Genomic DNA, 13,804 nt, shown 5'->3' on the forward strand with positions numbered 1-13,804 from the left:
AGCTGGAAATGCCAAAGTAGGCAGTACTGTGCCACAAGTTTTGCAGACTGAGAGGGACAGTAGCATTGTAGAGTTCTTCAGCTTTCATCCCCCAAAAGCAAAGATAATAACCAACATTTTTATTTACTATCGATAAAACCCTACACAGACTTTAGAACCACAGAAAGTCTCTAATGAAAACAAACAGGAAAAAAGTATCAAATGGTATTTTTTTATAATTGTTTTGACAGAAGGATAGCTACCTGGCAAGGTTGGAATTCCACGTTTTCTTAAGTGAACGTAAATATTCTTACTGAAAACTGCTTTGACCTATAAATGATAAAGACTGTGGAACAATGAAGAAAGTCTTTTAACTATTGTGCTTTTAGTTATATTTGACAGTTCTGATCTAAACATTTCATAAGAGCTGACAGACACATTCTTTAAAAATGTTCTTAGTTCTGAGGCAGACAATTTAAAAAATAGTTTCATTCCTAAAACAATCTGGAGTTCAAATCAAAGTGGTAAACTCACATGTGCATGAGTGTGATCTGTTCTATGAATTAAAAAATCTCTTTCATATTACTTGTATGTCATGGTTGAAGAGTCTCCATGTAGTATGAAAAAAATACATAAAATTAAGGGTTTATTACTGAGTGAAGTAAGAAATGAGGTAGACTGGTAAGAGTTCGATGGAATGGATTGTTTATTCATAATACATGGGGGATATGTACACTTCTATTTCTATTTATAAACCTGTCATATCTTATGTGAGAAGATGTTACTAGACACTGAATTTCAGTAGCGAAAATCGTCATTTCTTCTGAAAATAATCAGAGACAGCAGGAACGTCCTTTTACTTGATTGGTAGAGGCAGATGTCACAGATGTTTCCTACCACTGAGTACTTACCGGACTATGCAGAATAATTGCCTAGATTACTACTTTCGAATGAGAGAGAAGGGCTCAGAAAATTTTATTTTCACCCACATTTAGCAATGATTTGCAAGGATGCAAAATGGAAAGAAGCTTGAAGAGGAGCAGCTAGAAAATGCCATGGTCAATTTACACAGCCTCTGATAAATGGCCACTTGAGCACTGAACTTCACACTCACTCGGCTGCTGGTGACCTCAGATGGTCCTCTGGGATGCTCGGCTGAGCCAGCCAGAGAATCCGGTGTTTAAAGTAGGCAGCAAGTGGTGGAGGGAAAGCCAGACAGGGTGCTGAGGCCAACATCTCAGTGCTAGTTACAGTGACCTCTTTGCGTGTTAAGTCTGTAACAGAATATTTGGAAATCAGCTGCATTCTATTGTTAAGTTGGCACCATTAGTATAATACATTGCTGACATAAAGCGCTCTTCTCTAATAAAACAGGGAATTGTTAAAAATGTATTTTTAATAAGTAAAGCATAGTTTAGATGACAGGGCAATGCCAGCGCTAAGTAGCTATTTAGAAGGATTTCAGGTGTTAAAGAAGCAGGAAAATGAAGATATATTAGGAAAATAGAGAATGAATTAGACTGACAGAAAGAAGCTACATTTCATGGCCTGGCAGAGCAGGCAAAAAAGATAATGCCTGGTGAATATTCATGCAGAAAATTTCCTACATTTTGTTCTAGGTTCATTCAAAAACAGGTGAATTATGCTCCAACAGTCATTTCTACTTCATTGTGCTAAAAACATAGTATTTCACACTGCTGATTTTATTTATTTTTACTTTATACCAAACAGAAACTGTTTTGCATCCCAATTATCCCTGCTAGTACTATTTACTGCAGCAGATTAGTTGATGAGATTTTTCTAAGTTTCCTTTAAATGCAGATATGAGGGACCTTGCCTGCCTCACACTATATTCATTGTAACATCCTTAGTTAATTTGGTTTCCTACAGCATACCCAGTCTTCTAAAGACTGCCTCAGGGTTGCACTGATGCTGTGGCCTATATGCAGGTGATTTGAATTAAGAAACCCACAAAGGTGTATTATTATTTTTTAAAGAAAAAAATTGTACTCCTTTTAAAGTTAGTCTAGAGGTTAAGGTTAACATTGATTTTATTTTTTTAAGTTTTTTTTTTTTTTTAAATGAAGGCAGTATATTATAAAACAAAACTTGGCTGTTACTGTTGGAAAAAAAAATGAGTCAGACATCATACAGAAAAGTACTTGTATTTGCTAAATACTTTTTGTTTCCTGTCCTGCAACACTGCAGAGGTGCTAAGTAGAAAAGGGTCTTTTCAAAGTTAAGGAAAACTGTATATTTTACATGTTATTAATCATAAGCAGTGATGAAAAACATACTCTGACAATCAAGATTACATGTACCAAATACCAACATTGAAAGAAAGATTATGACTGCTACAAAAGGTGTATCTTCTAAACAATCCTGCATTGGCAGACTGTTGTATAACAAAACCCCAACTCAAAGCCAAAAAATAATTTGTATTCATAACTTATGATTATGGCCAGGATTGTTCTAAAGTTGTTGGGGTTTTTTTTGTTAATTTTTTTTGATAAAGCTAAAACTCAGATTAAAATATCTCTTTATTAACAGAATAAACAAGACTGTCATTCTGACAATGTTCTTAGCATGATGACGTGTTCCAAGTCTACAGGTAGTCTGGCAACACATGGCACAAAATTACTGTCCTACTGATCTGTCGAGATGGTGTAGAAAATGTTTTATAAGTGACCTTTTATTTCTGCAGTTGGCTTGTCTAAAGCTTATATGTTTTTATTGCCAAACGCTTCTTTTGATGGTTTAGCTTTGTTTACTCTCACTGAAGTTTGAGTCAGCTAGTACAATATAAGTACTGTAACGGCTTGCTGTGAAGAGCTAGAAATGCATAAGTATTATTTCCAAATAAACAATTGTGTGTTTTTTGGTTTAACTTAAATAATAGCATTTTAAGAGCAATTAGAAAGCCTCAAGATAGAAAGAAACACCAAGGTACTGGGTATCAAAAACATATTTTTAATAAATACAAAAAAGATCAGTTTCTGTATAAAACAGGGATAACTCAACACTCTGTCAAGGTTGTACCTGATTTCAATGAATTGCCTTGATCAGAAGACAAGCAAACCTGGATAATTAAAGAGCTTAACAAGACTTCTACATACTCAGATTTATGTCTCTAATAGCAGATAGTAGGACACAGAAAGATTAGACTAATCTACCAGTAGTAACTTTTTTTCCAGAAACTATTGCCTCTGCTGAACTATTTCCATATTTATGTCTCCTGCTGCCCATCAAAACTGGATTAGTATTTCAACAGCAAGGTGCCAAAGCTTTGTCAGGATTACATTGAAAAATACTGAGACAAAATGACTGAAGGCATGTTGAAATGCCAGTATTACGGCAAAATAGCATTTACAAACAATAATTTCTCTAACTGGCACATACTCATACAACGTACTTAAGGAGAAATAATCAAGAATATAGCATTCATGATACAACAAGCAACCAGTTGTCTACTTAAACGTGGTAGATTTAAAAAAGATGTATCCTGTATTTTGGACAGCAGCCTTATGTATTTCAGTGCCTGAAGGAAAAACTTAATTCATTTGTATTGAGATGTAACATGGAAATATGTATTTGTGCTTTGTAGCTTTACACAGATTTCAACATGCAAAGTATTTATTAAAACAGAAGTGCAGCATGTGTATAAACACAAAGCTCAGAGGGTGAGAGGCTCCTACTCAGAACTCGTATTGCTATAAGTAATTCCTAGCGGCATACCTTCTCCACTGGTTATGAGCCAGAATCCAATTTTAAATGTTATTTTCATGAAGACAGATATTAAAGATACGTATGTATCTTTCACTGGAAAGTTTTGTGAAGACAACACAGCAAAATATCTAATCAGACACTCTTCTTTGTTCCTGATGTATTTAAACCATGTACACAGCAAGAGAATATAAAATTAACACATATAATATGTAAACTATTTCAAGGAATGATTTGTAGAAGTTTAATTCTATTAGTTTGAGTTTACACAACATGGTAAAGCCACAGTTTAAATGAAACTGATCAAGATTGTTTATGTATTGCAAATTATGTCTTTCAGATTTAGTAGTTTACTTTGCCTTTGAACAAATTAAAATTTCTATAATCCTTTTTCAAGGGCACAAACCTTGCATCTACTGAAGAAATCTGGTTCGATTACTGGTAAACTACAGAGGTTACAGCTTCTTTTGCTATTACCCTTTGATTTTTCAAGGTTTCCAGTATTGAATGCACGGAGAAATCAATTCTCTTTAAAATTGCTGTTATACTGTCTTTCATTCTTAAAGCTCTTGAGTGCATCTTTGAAGCCAATGTACCATCCTTGGCTATGTGTCCAAATTAATTTTGTTTTGCCTTAAGCAAAGCAAAACAATCAAAAAATCCAGTTTTAAGAGAACGTTAAAAAAAAAACCCACACCCTAATTTTAATAATTTTTTTCAAGTTGTTGTATGCAAACATATAGAATTATGGTATTAGATTATTAGAAAGCTTTTAGCTTTATTACACAAATGACAATTTCAAAAAGTGAAAAGGTCATTGTAAAGTAGAATGTATAAGGGCTTTAGTTGCATAGCTGTAATGCTGGTTATCATCTGTTCATTAAACGTTACCTTTTCTCTGATGCTAGCCAATGACAACACTGCGGGCCCCAAACTCGCAAACATCTAAACCTTCACTTAAGTTGTACACCTGGAGGTATTTTCTTTCCAAACTGTGGCCATTATTGTGGAACTGGGATTGCTTTGTTAACCTTGATTCCCTGTGCACTTCCAAGTCTTCGGACCTCTGATAACGTCTTGTGTTTTTCCATCCTCCCAGCTATCGAAGTCAATCTCCAGAAAGCCCTGGCTGAAGCCTCTGAAACCTGCACACAGGAGTGTCTCATCCTAGGCCATTCTGACAACTGCTGGATGCCACCTTCTTTGACACAGTATCAGCAGTCCAACACCCCTTTGCCGTCGTTCGGCTTCCAGCAAGGCTGGGGGCGAGGAGCCAGGCCTGAGGGACGACACACTCTTGGGAGGCCCCTTCCAAAGGATGACACTGACAAGGGCCAGGGTGGGCCCAGGCCCCAGTTCTACAACACCTGTGAAAGACATTGCGCCAGTGAAGATCCTGTCAAAGTCATTCCTCTGGCAAGCTTCGCCGCGTCCCACCAGGCACCGGTGTCTGGGAGTAGCACTACGTTTATACACGAGCACCAGCTATAAATGCATATCTGACAAATCCATTATTTCAGGCTTTAAGTGTGACTGTATATAGTCACAGCCTAACACTGTTCTTAGTGCGTATACAAACTTGTTAGGCTTGTGAATATTTATGTATATAGAATCCTAAATTTGAAATCGAAAAGCTAAATCCTTAGGACTTAGTTAAAAGAAATTTACCATAGTTCTTGGCAAAATCCACAAAATGGGGAAGAAAACCCACAACCCAGAAACAATCAAAAGAAAAACACAAAATCCTGTTCATTTTCTTATATGGGCCACGTAGTGCAAATATCTGCCAGCAGTTCTTCCTCCCTGTTGAAAGCAATTTCTTAGTACAGTTTGGGGAATGTTACAGTCTAAATATAGATTACTCAAATTTTTCTTTGTTGTTATCATTTATAGCATATTCATAGACTGCATCTTCCACTTGCTTAGCAATAGAGATCAAGTGGGCAATTTCTCATTTGATTACCTTACATAATATGATGAATAAGATCCTAAAATCTAATTCTTAAGAAGGATGGTATATCTTTCCACCAAAATTTATCTTCTATGTAAGTAAGAAGGAAAATGTACTTAAAGACATTGACAACTGCTTTTAATTTTTATTGGCTCAATCTGCAGGTATTTATTCTTTGAAAGAATGTAATAGATGAAATAGAAAGCTCTCAACTAGGCTTTTCTTTGTGAAATAAACAACACAACAGTAATAGGATATGCAATATCAAAACTGGAAAAACAATTATAAATAACTTTTTTTAATTTCCAAGATTTTCCTTTCTACAATAATGCAAGAAACAATGATACATATTATGCTTTTCAAGCCATAAGTCTAATTTAAAAAAAAATTTTTTTTTTTTTTTTCTTCTTGCAGAGCTTGCTTTGGCTACTGTTCCTGTTAGTTGAAAATTACATGGGCACTGCTCAAAACAGTAGGAAAATGGGGTAGTTTTTTTTGGCTGATGTGATGTGGCTGCAAGCTACTGGTGTTTAAAAGAATATTATAGTGATGTATATGGCTTTTTTTTACAGCTATATTCACCTAATGTAAGTATTCAGTAAAAGGTTAGCTATAATATTAGTTACTTCACCACAAACCTATTAGCTGGAGTACTCGTCATTGTGGGTTAGTTTATTAGAGAATGACTGACAGTTCTCAGCAAAGAAAGAAGAATCTAGGTAATGAAAGCTGGATAAATGTAATCATAAACACACCCCAATCATGTTATTTGATAAAGTCTCAAGATGATTCTCTTTAAAGATGAGGGATTTTTTTCAGTGTTCTGTGTACTGGAAGATATATTCTTAATAGTGGCAGAAAAAAGCTGGTAAATTCTACAGTGGATGAAAAGGCGGTTCCTTTCTTAGATGAAAAAACACATTTTCCTTCTAGTCTTTTGTTGCTGTTTAGCCATTTTATCATTTACAGTATGTACATACCAAGAAATTTTTGCTTTAAAAAAACTGCGTAACTTTGGTTAGTTTTATTGCTACATTAAGTGTGAGACAATCGAAGTTGTATGGAGGGGGAAAAAAGACAGTGTGTGAATATTTCCTATGGATAGAATTCTATGTAGGCTTCATATTGTAACTTAAATCTGTAATTTATAAACAAAACTGTGTGTAAAAATGCTGTAATATTAGCTGCTTGTAAAATTTACAGAAGTTCAAGTTGTTGAGGGTTTCCAATGAATGCTAAAAGAGCTTCTCTTATGTGCCCAGCAGGTATAAGTAGCTTTATATATCGCTGTCCCCACTGTAAATCTATTCAAATCACATTTAGATTTTATGTGCAAAATAAAAGAAGCTTCACTTTTAACCTACTGATAGGGTTTAATTAATGAACATCAGATTATCTAATGATGTACTTCTTTTCTTTTCTTTTTTTTAATGTAGTTTTCAGTAATGTTTAGAAAAGATGTGGCACACCGGCTTCCAGTTGCATGTAAATCCTGGAAAAAAATAGTAATCCTTTGGGTACTGACACACAATAGCTGACACAACTCATTTCCAATTCCAGGACAATTAAAAATTTGACAAATTAATTCATACCTAATATATACAAAGCCCTTTGTTGTTTGCTTTGGAGACATCACAATGAGAAAATTCGGCAGTCCTTTTCAGGGATACGCAAAAAAAAGCTTATCTGTAGTTTACACAGATTTACCAAACATATTAATTGTGCAAATTTAGAAAAATGCTGACAGCTAATGCTTCCTATTGTAAGCAGAGGACTTTAGGTTTTTTTACAGAGGGCTGCCATACCAAATGTTTACAGAATTGCCAGCTGCATTGGAAAACTCTCAATTTTTTTTGCCTGCAACACTTCCTTTCTGGCTGAAAATTGTAACTGAAATTTTCTGGCAAAGAATTAATTTCCACAATTTTAGGATTTTCATAGGAAAAGGTAAAGGAACCAGAATTAGTGTTTTTTCATAGGTAGGGGAAAAAAACCAACAAACTTCACATTTGAATGTTTAGGGGTTTGGGTTTTTTTCTTTTTTCCCCTAAGGTACAGAAGCAATTAACCATCCCCCTTTCTCTTGAAAACAAACAAACAAAAACCCAACAAAACACCAAAACCAACCAACAACAAAAAATTGCTTAAGCAAAAGCATTGTAAAGATGAATCTGATTATAGGAAGTATTAAATGTTATATCCATGAAATTGTGTTGTGATATTCTAAAATTCTGTCAACAAGATACAGAACAATTAATTGTAAATACACGTTGTAGCAGGAGTTAAATGGTTCCCTCATTTTTACCTGTTACATATCTAATATATAAAACTATGCATTTGAGGCAATATTTTTCCAAGTGGCATGTCAGTATCCAGAGGAATAACGTTACTAGAGACTCTTTACACATCTTGTCATATATATAAATAATTTATCTAGTACATAGACTGTATATTTTTTGTGTAATTTTTTTTTAGTCATTTAACTTATTTTATCTTACTTGTGTCAATTTGTGGAGAAAACAATCCTATATACAATATAAAGTAAAATGGTAGTTACATGATTAGATTTGTTTCATACAGTGTAACAATAAAGGAAAACCTTTGCCTTCAAAGTAATGTGTCCCACAGTCTAGCCTAGATTATTGCCCCCCGCCCCCAAGTCAATACATGCTTGTTGCACTTCTAAGTGTTGCGTCCAAGTTATGGGTAGCGGTGGCAGAGAGAAAGATACTTCTTTCCATATTGTAAAGCAGCCAATTCTAAAAAAAAATCTTAAAGAACTGAAGTCAAACTGTTTGAAGCAAAATATGCTGTTTCTTTGTTTTCCTAAAGTGTGCTGTATTCTGAAGTGTAACTTAAAGAAAGAATAATTAGGCATGTCTGCTTGGCCAGACAGAGACTACAGAGCACCTGCTCTCTCTGGGCTGTGAGCTGGCCGGATGCAGGTCATTTAGCTAATTATCATGGCAATGAGCCCACGCTAATAGGACCTGAGGGCTTATGAATGTTAGCATAGCAGCTAGCTTGACATAACATTAGTTATGTGGTTCTGAATCCAGCCAGGTCTTTTTGCTTGGTGTAGGGCTGGAGGAGAGCAGCCGCTTTGTATTGGAGACCTACGGCCCCAGGGTGTATAGATCTGTTTGGGGTTTTTTGTAAGAGAAGTGCAAGTTTGCTCTGGTGTGTTCTGAGCAAGCTGTAATCCAGCGTGGAACCCCGTCAGCCCTGAGCTACCATTATTACCCTGCTTCCAGCTTGGTCAAGCCAAAGACAGTAGACCTAAATAATTTCTAGTCAGTAATGGTTGATTAGCTCAAGGTTGTTTGATTCAAGCTTATAAGGTTTGAGTTTTTAAAGCTTGAAAATTTACACTTGACTTTGTTCGCTCAAGTTTTGCTTTTGCAGCTTTAATACCAATCCTTAATAAATGATTAGCAATTAAAAGATTGCACTGCAGTTTACTACCATTATTTAACTGGATACATAAAAAGGAAAGGATTGGTTTGTGCAGACACAAAGTAAAGTTGAAGGCAAAGATTTTATTTGGTATACATAGGAAAATTGTGTATAACTTATGTTATCCCTAGTGAAGAAAGAGATTGACGATTTCTTGTAAATATTTGAGTTTGTATTTCTGGGAAATCTCCCTGCTCTATGGCATACTACAGGATCTGAGAGTGAGCAGTGTATGTCTGTGTATTGAAACAGCCCTAACCACACTTTACAAATCATGCAGTTGGACATCATATACTACGGTCCAGCAGCATTTAAAGTCCAGTAAATTTGCAGTAGTTCTATTTCAGGTTTCTGTACAGCATGTTGTCTTGTTAATTACAATGCTTATTAATAAACTAGATCCACAAAAGCAGTTTTCTCCTTTGCGCTGTTTTATGTTTCTGAAATACAAGGGTTTTAAAAGTATTCCTCCAGCTACACTTCTCTCCCATTTCCAGCTTTCCAAAACTCATTTCTTTATGAAGCCACAAACTGTCAGAAAGTCAAGAAAATTTAAATTCATTTGCAGTTGCTTCATGCAACTGAGTAGCAGGCTTTTGGTAGACAGTAGAAATATCCACACACAATGTGTACAGCAATCTAGCTTTATATTATCAGAAATATCTTCCATTTCAGTGTCACTTCTTTTCATACCAAGCTCCCTCCTCCTCCTACGCCTCTGATACACTTACTTATAGAAAATCATTATGAGCTGGAGGCAGGAGTGTTTATGGGGTTTGTTTTGTTAGAAAATAAGCTATTTCTAATTGAGAGAACATGGTTAATAAGTTGTTGTTGAGCTAAAGGGATTATCCTCTCACCATGAATGTGATATAATGAAATAACCATCAAATGAGGAACTAATGAAACAACATTTTATGCATTTTTCTCTATTATTTAAGTCCATATTTTAAAAGCAACTCTTTTGATAGTTGTCCTGACACTAAGGCAGTAATATCTTATTCTTTGACACAGTTATGGCTTTGCAAACATAGCTTTCTTGTCTGTGGGACCTTTTAAAGCAGGAAAATAATATTTATTTTGGCATCAAAACTGCGCACAAGTATATTCTTTCACCGACAATAACTGTTGAAATATTAGTTGTTATTCTGAAGAATGTATTCAGCGTACAAATTAAAAAAATAAAAATGGATAAAAATTTCTGGAGATGGAGGGTTTCCCTGGTTCAGATGGTAAATTCTCAAGCTAGGCTCAGTAATATTTTGAAGGGCAACCTCAGGAGGCAATGAAACCGTGGAATTTCACAGAGATCTGATAAACCAGAATAACAGAGCAAGGCAGAAATATGTAGTATCTGAAGAGGTGCATAATTTCAGCATTGATGTCACTGTGCAAAACTGCAGGGGGATTGCAGAAATAATGTTCCCTGGGAGTCATCTTTTTGCTTTCCTCCCTGTGGCACAAGGAATACCTGGAGCACTTCTCTGGCCATGTTGGAAGTACTTGAATCCCAGCTATATTTTTACCAAAGCACTGCAGCACTGAGGAAGGGCTGGTGCAGTGTTCAAAAAACATCTCTTACCTGTAAGATGGACTCCAAGACCTCCTGTGAGGTCATTTGTGGTGAGGTAATGCGTTGTTAGAACGTACACATGGATTTATTTAAAGAAGAACGTGTGTTTACCAATAGCAGGCAATTTTGGAGCTATGCTGCCCATATGATCATGTAGCGTTCCTGCCTTTTCTTCAGGTTTCTTCCAGGTGTGGCCTTAGGACTGAGCTGTAGTTTGAAGAGCAGCCAGTCTGCTCCTCCTTGGAAGTGCTATGTATCGAGCAGAAGGAGGAAATGAGCAAGAAGGTACTTTCTACAGTGAATAGAAGACAGCCCTCCTCCCTCGTGTGGTGGTGAAAGTCGTGTTTTAAGAAGGTACGTGTGGATTCCACTTGCAAATAACAAGTATTTTTCCAAGTTTTAATCTTTTTGTCCTGGTCCTTGCATTCGTGATTCAGTATGAAAATATATCATGTCTGATAACTACAATGAAACTGATTATATATTTCCATTTTTATTTTTATCATTTTAGTGACTTAGAGGTCTTTTGATGGTGCTAATTTCATGCTTAAAACTAAAGTTCTAACAGTAAATGCATTTATGATCAGAAACCTATCTTCATATTTAATCCAAAGCAATTCAAAGCAGGAACTTAAATCTGTAGGTCCATGCTTTCTGGATAGCTTTTAACTATGGAAATGATGCTACCTCTTCTTACACTTTTTCTCCACTAGGATTAAGAATTCTGTATTTTAAAAAAGAAAAGTATGTACACCTATCAAAGAGACAGATAAATGAAGTGCCTGGAAGCACTGTACTAGACTTCAACCCATAGCTTTAAGCCACCAGCTGTGATGTGTTCTAGAGCAGATGAGTAGGATGTGCAAAGAAAAAGACATTTTCTAAGGCACTGAAATGAAGTTATTCATTGCTACTGCAGCTGTTATGTATGTAGTAAAAGAGTTGTTTAACATAATGAGATTAAACTAAGAGAAATTTAACCTGTACTTAGCTTGAGTTGTTTTTAGTTATCAGAGATGATAAAAGACTGTACCCAAAAGCTTCTCTAAACTTTCGAAATGTCACCTGTTCTATAAAAGATGTATTTTTACTTCTCTGCTGTGTAGATCAAACTTCAATTTACACGTGTATGGAACTACAATAAGCCAGTGTATAGTTCTCAGGAGACTAATTTTACAGAGGAAAGTTAAAATCAGTCTGAAAAATGAAGTGATTATAAGTGGGGTGGGCACACGGGGCGGGGGGGTGGAAGGTGAATACTTTAAATGCTTTAGGAAAAATACTATAAAAACAGGCGAGCAGGTAAAATGAGTGATTTTTCCAGCTAACAGATACACTAAGATACACTGGGTTGTCTGCAGACTTGCAGTGCAATGCTCATTTTATTAGTTAACATTTTGTAGATACGTAAATTTTTGTTTTGCATAAAAATATCTGTTAAAACCAACATAATCAAGGTCTGTAATGGCAAAGATGACATACCTGCAATATTTTTAGGCCTATTTAAAAAGGCCCTTGTACCAGGTAGGCCTACAGGCTAATTTCTAGTAAATATAAAGAGACTTTTGCTGTTGCTGTGCCAGAGTTAATGCTTTCAAGTGATTCTAACTAGAGAGACCGGAATGGACCATAATGGTTCAAAAACTGGAGTTCAATGAGAAAATAAAGATGTGCAATCAATCTACATATAAATATACACACTCTCAATTTAATTTGCTTTGTTTTCAAAGTTCATCTATGTACAAGAGACAAATGTCATCACTGAGCATCACACCAATTACTATATATAATCTAAAACTATTCATTATATTATGTAGGTGTGCACAAAGTCAAAGCTGCCTGTCTTGGCAGATACAAGTTGCTGTTTGTTTGTTTTAATTGCAGTGGAGACATTTAGCACTGTGCCTGCCTGGTAACATAGGAAACGTAATACAAGACCTTGACATCTAAAAAGATTAGACTGTCTGAGCTGACTGGCTCATAAAAAACGATGCTGAAGAAATTGGCAAAGGAAACAAGTCTCTGAAATTCTAAACAAGTATTTTAAATGCAGAAAAATAATCTAAAGGGTCATATTTGCAGCTTATGTGCTGCAAATAATGTGCTGCACAGCTATATTCATATAAAAGTAAAATTTTCACAGTGAAGCATGGTAAGAAAGCCCTTTTGTTAGCTGAATTCACTCTCTTGCAATGATTACACACAATCAATCTATTTGGATTTTTAAATGCTTTTTATCAGATTTCAGCCTATTGAATCACAAATGTATTTTCGTCAGTGTAATACTACTGAATATTAAAGAAAAGATCAAATTTTCCTACCCAAAAGCTGTCGCTTCAGTCTACAAAAGGCAGTTATTGAAGCCTATTACTGTTTTGGAAATGCTTGGCTGAAATTCCCTCAAAATATGCTACTAAAATACACAGAAAGGAGCAAGAAAACACTAATATTGAAGAGTTATGCTTTAAATTTTGAGTGAATTTGCATATAAATGTTTCATAGGATATATGAAATGTAACGAAAATTCAGGAATGTTAATGCTTTCTCTACTCAGAACATCTGACCTAAAGTGAGTACCTGAATCTCATTACAATGAAAGTATATCTAGCCAGCAGGTTGAATAGAAACAAACATATATACACATTTGCCCATTACATATCAGGGAAAAAAAAAAAATCTTTCTGTGTCCTTCTAATTAGACACAATAGCCAAGGACAGGTACATCACCCTTAATTTTAGGGCGGTGTTTTGTCAAAGTTAATTGTCTAAGTCATCTCTAAGCTGGGTATTGGGAAAAGGGTAGTTGAAGGGCTAATTCCTTCAGTTCTAAAGTTTCAGAATCTGCATGTGCCCAGCTGATGATGGAGGGAAGCTAGAAAATTAAGATTACATGTCTGCCTTTTAGATGGCTAAAATCAAATTAACCCAAACCCCAGTATTTACATAAAAGATTATATTCTATATTCTAAGTATGAAAATTAGTGTGATCGGTGGGTATCAAATAAAACAAGCCCAACCCCTCTTCTCCCACCAAGCATGACTACTAACCTCTTCAGAATGGTTTCCCTGCCAGGATGCACCTGGTTGTGTTTTGTCTTTCGTGCCAGCTTCCTGTCAGAGGG

General features: G+C 35.5%; 1 protein-coding gene across 1 annotated transcript in view; it reads left to right on the forward strand.

Annotated features, from left to right (window-relative positions):
- The window catches only part of PCDH11X (protocadherin 11 X-linked), a 512,148-nt gene extending 502,627 nt beyond the window's left edge, over window positions 1-9,521 (forward strand). The window contains exon 7 of the mRNA XM_029997018.1: window positions 4,802-9,521. Within this exon, the coding sequence (XP_029852878.1) occupies window positions 4,802-5,193 (392 nt within the window). The 3' untranslated portion in view covers window positions 5,194-9,521. The remainder of the gene's footprint in view (window positions 1-4,801) is intronic.
- The last annotated feature ends 4,283 nt before the right edge of the window (window positions 9,522-13,804 follow it).

This window comes from Aquila chrysaetos, chromosome 21, assembly GCF_900496995.4.
Source record: "Aquila chrysaetos chrysaetos chromosome 21, bAquChr1.4, whole genome shotgun sequence".
Taxonomy (NCBI): domain Eukaryota; kingdom Metazoa; phylum Chordata; class Aves; order Accipitriformes; family Accipitridae; genus Aquila; species Aquila chrysaetos.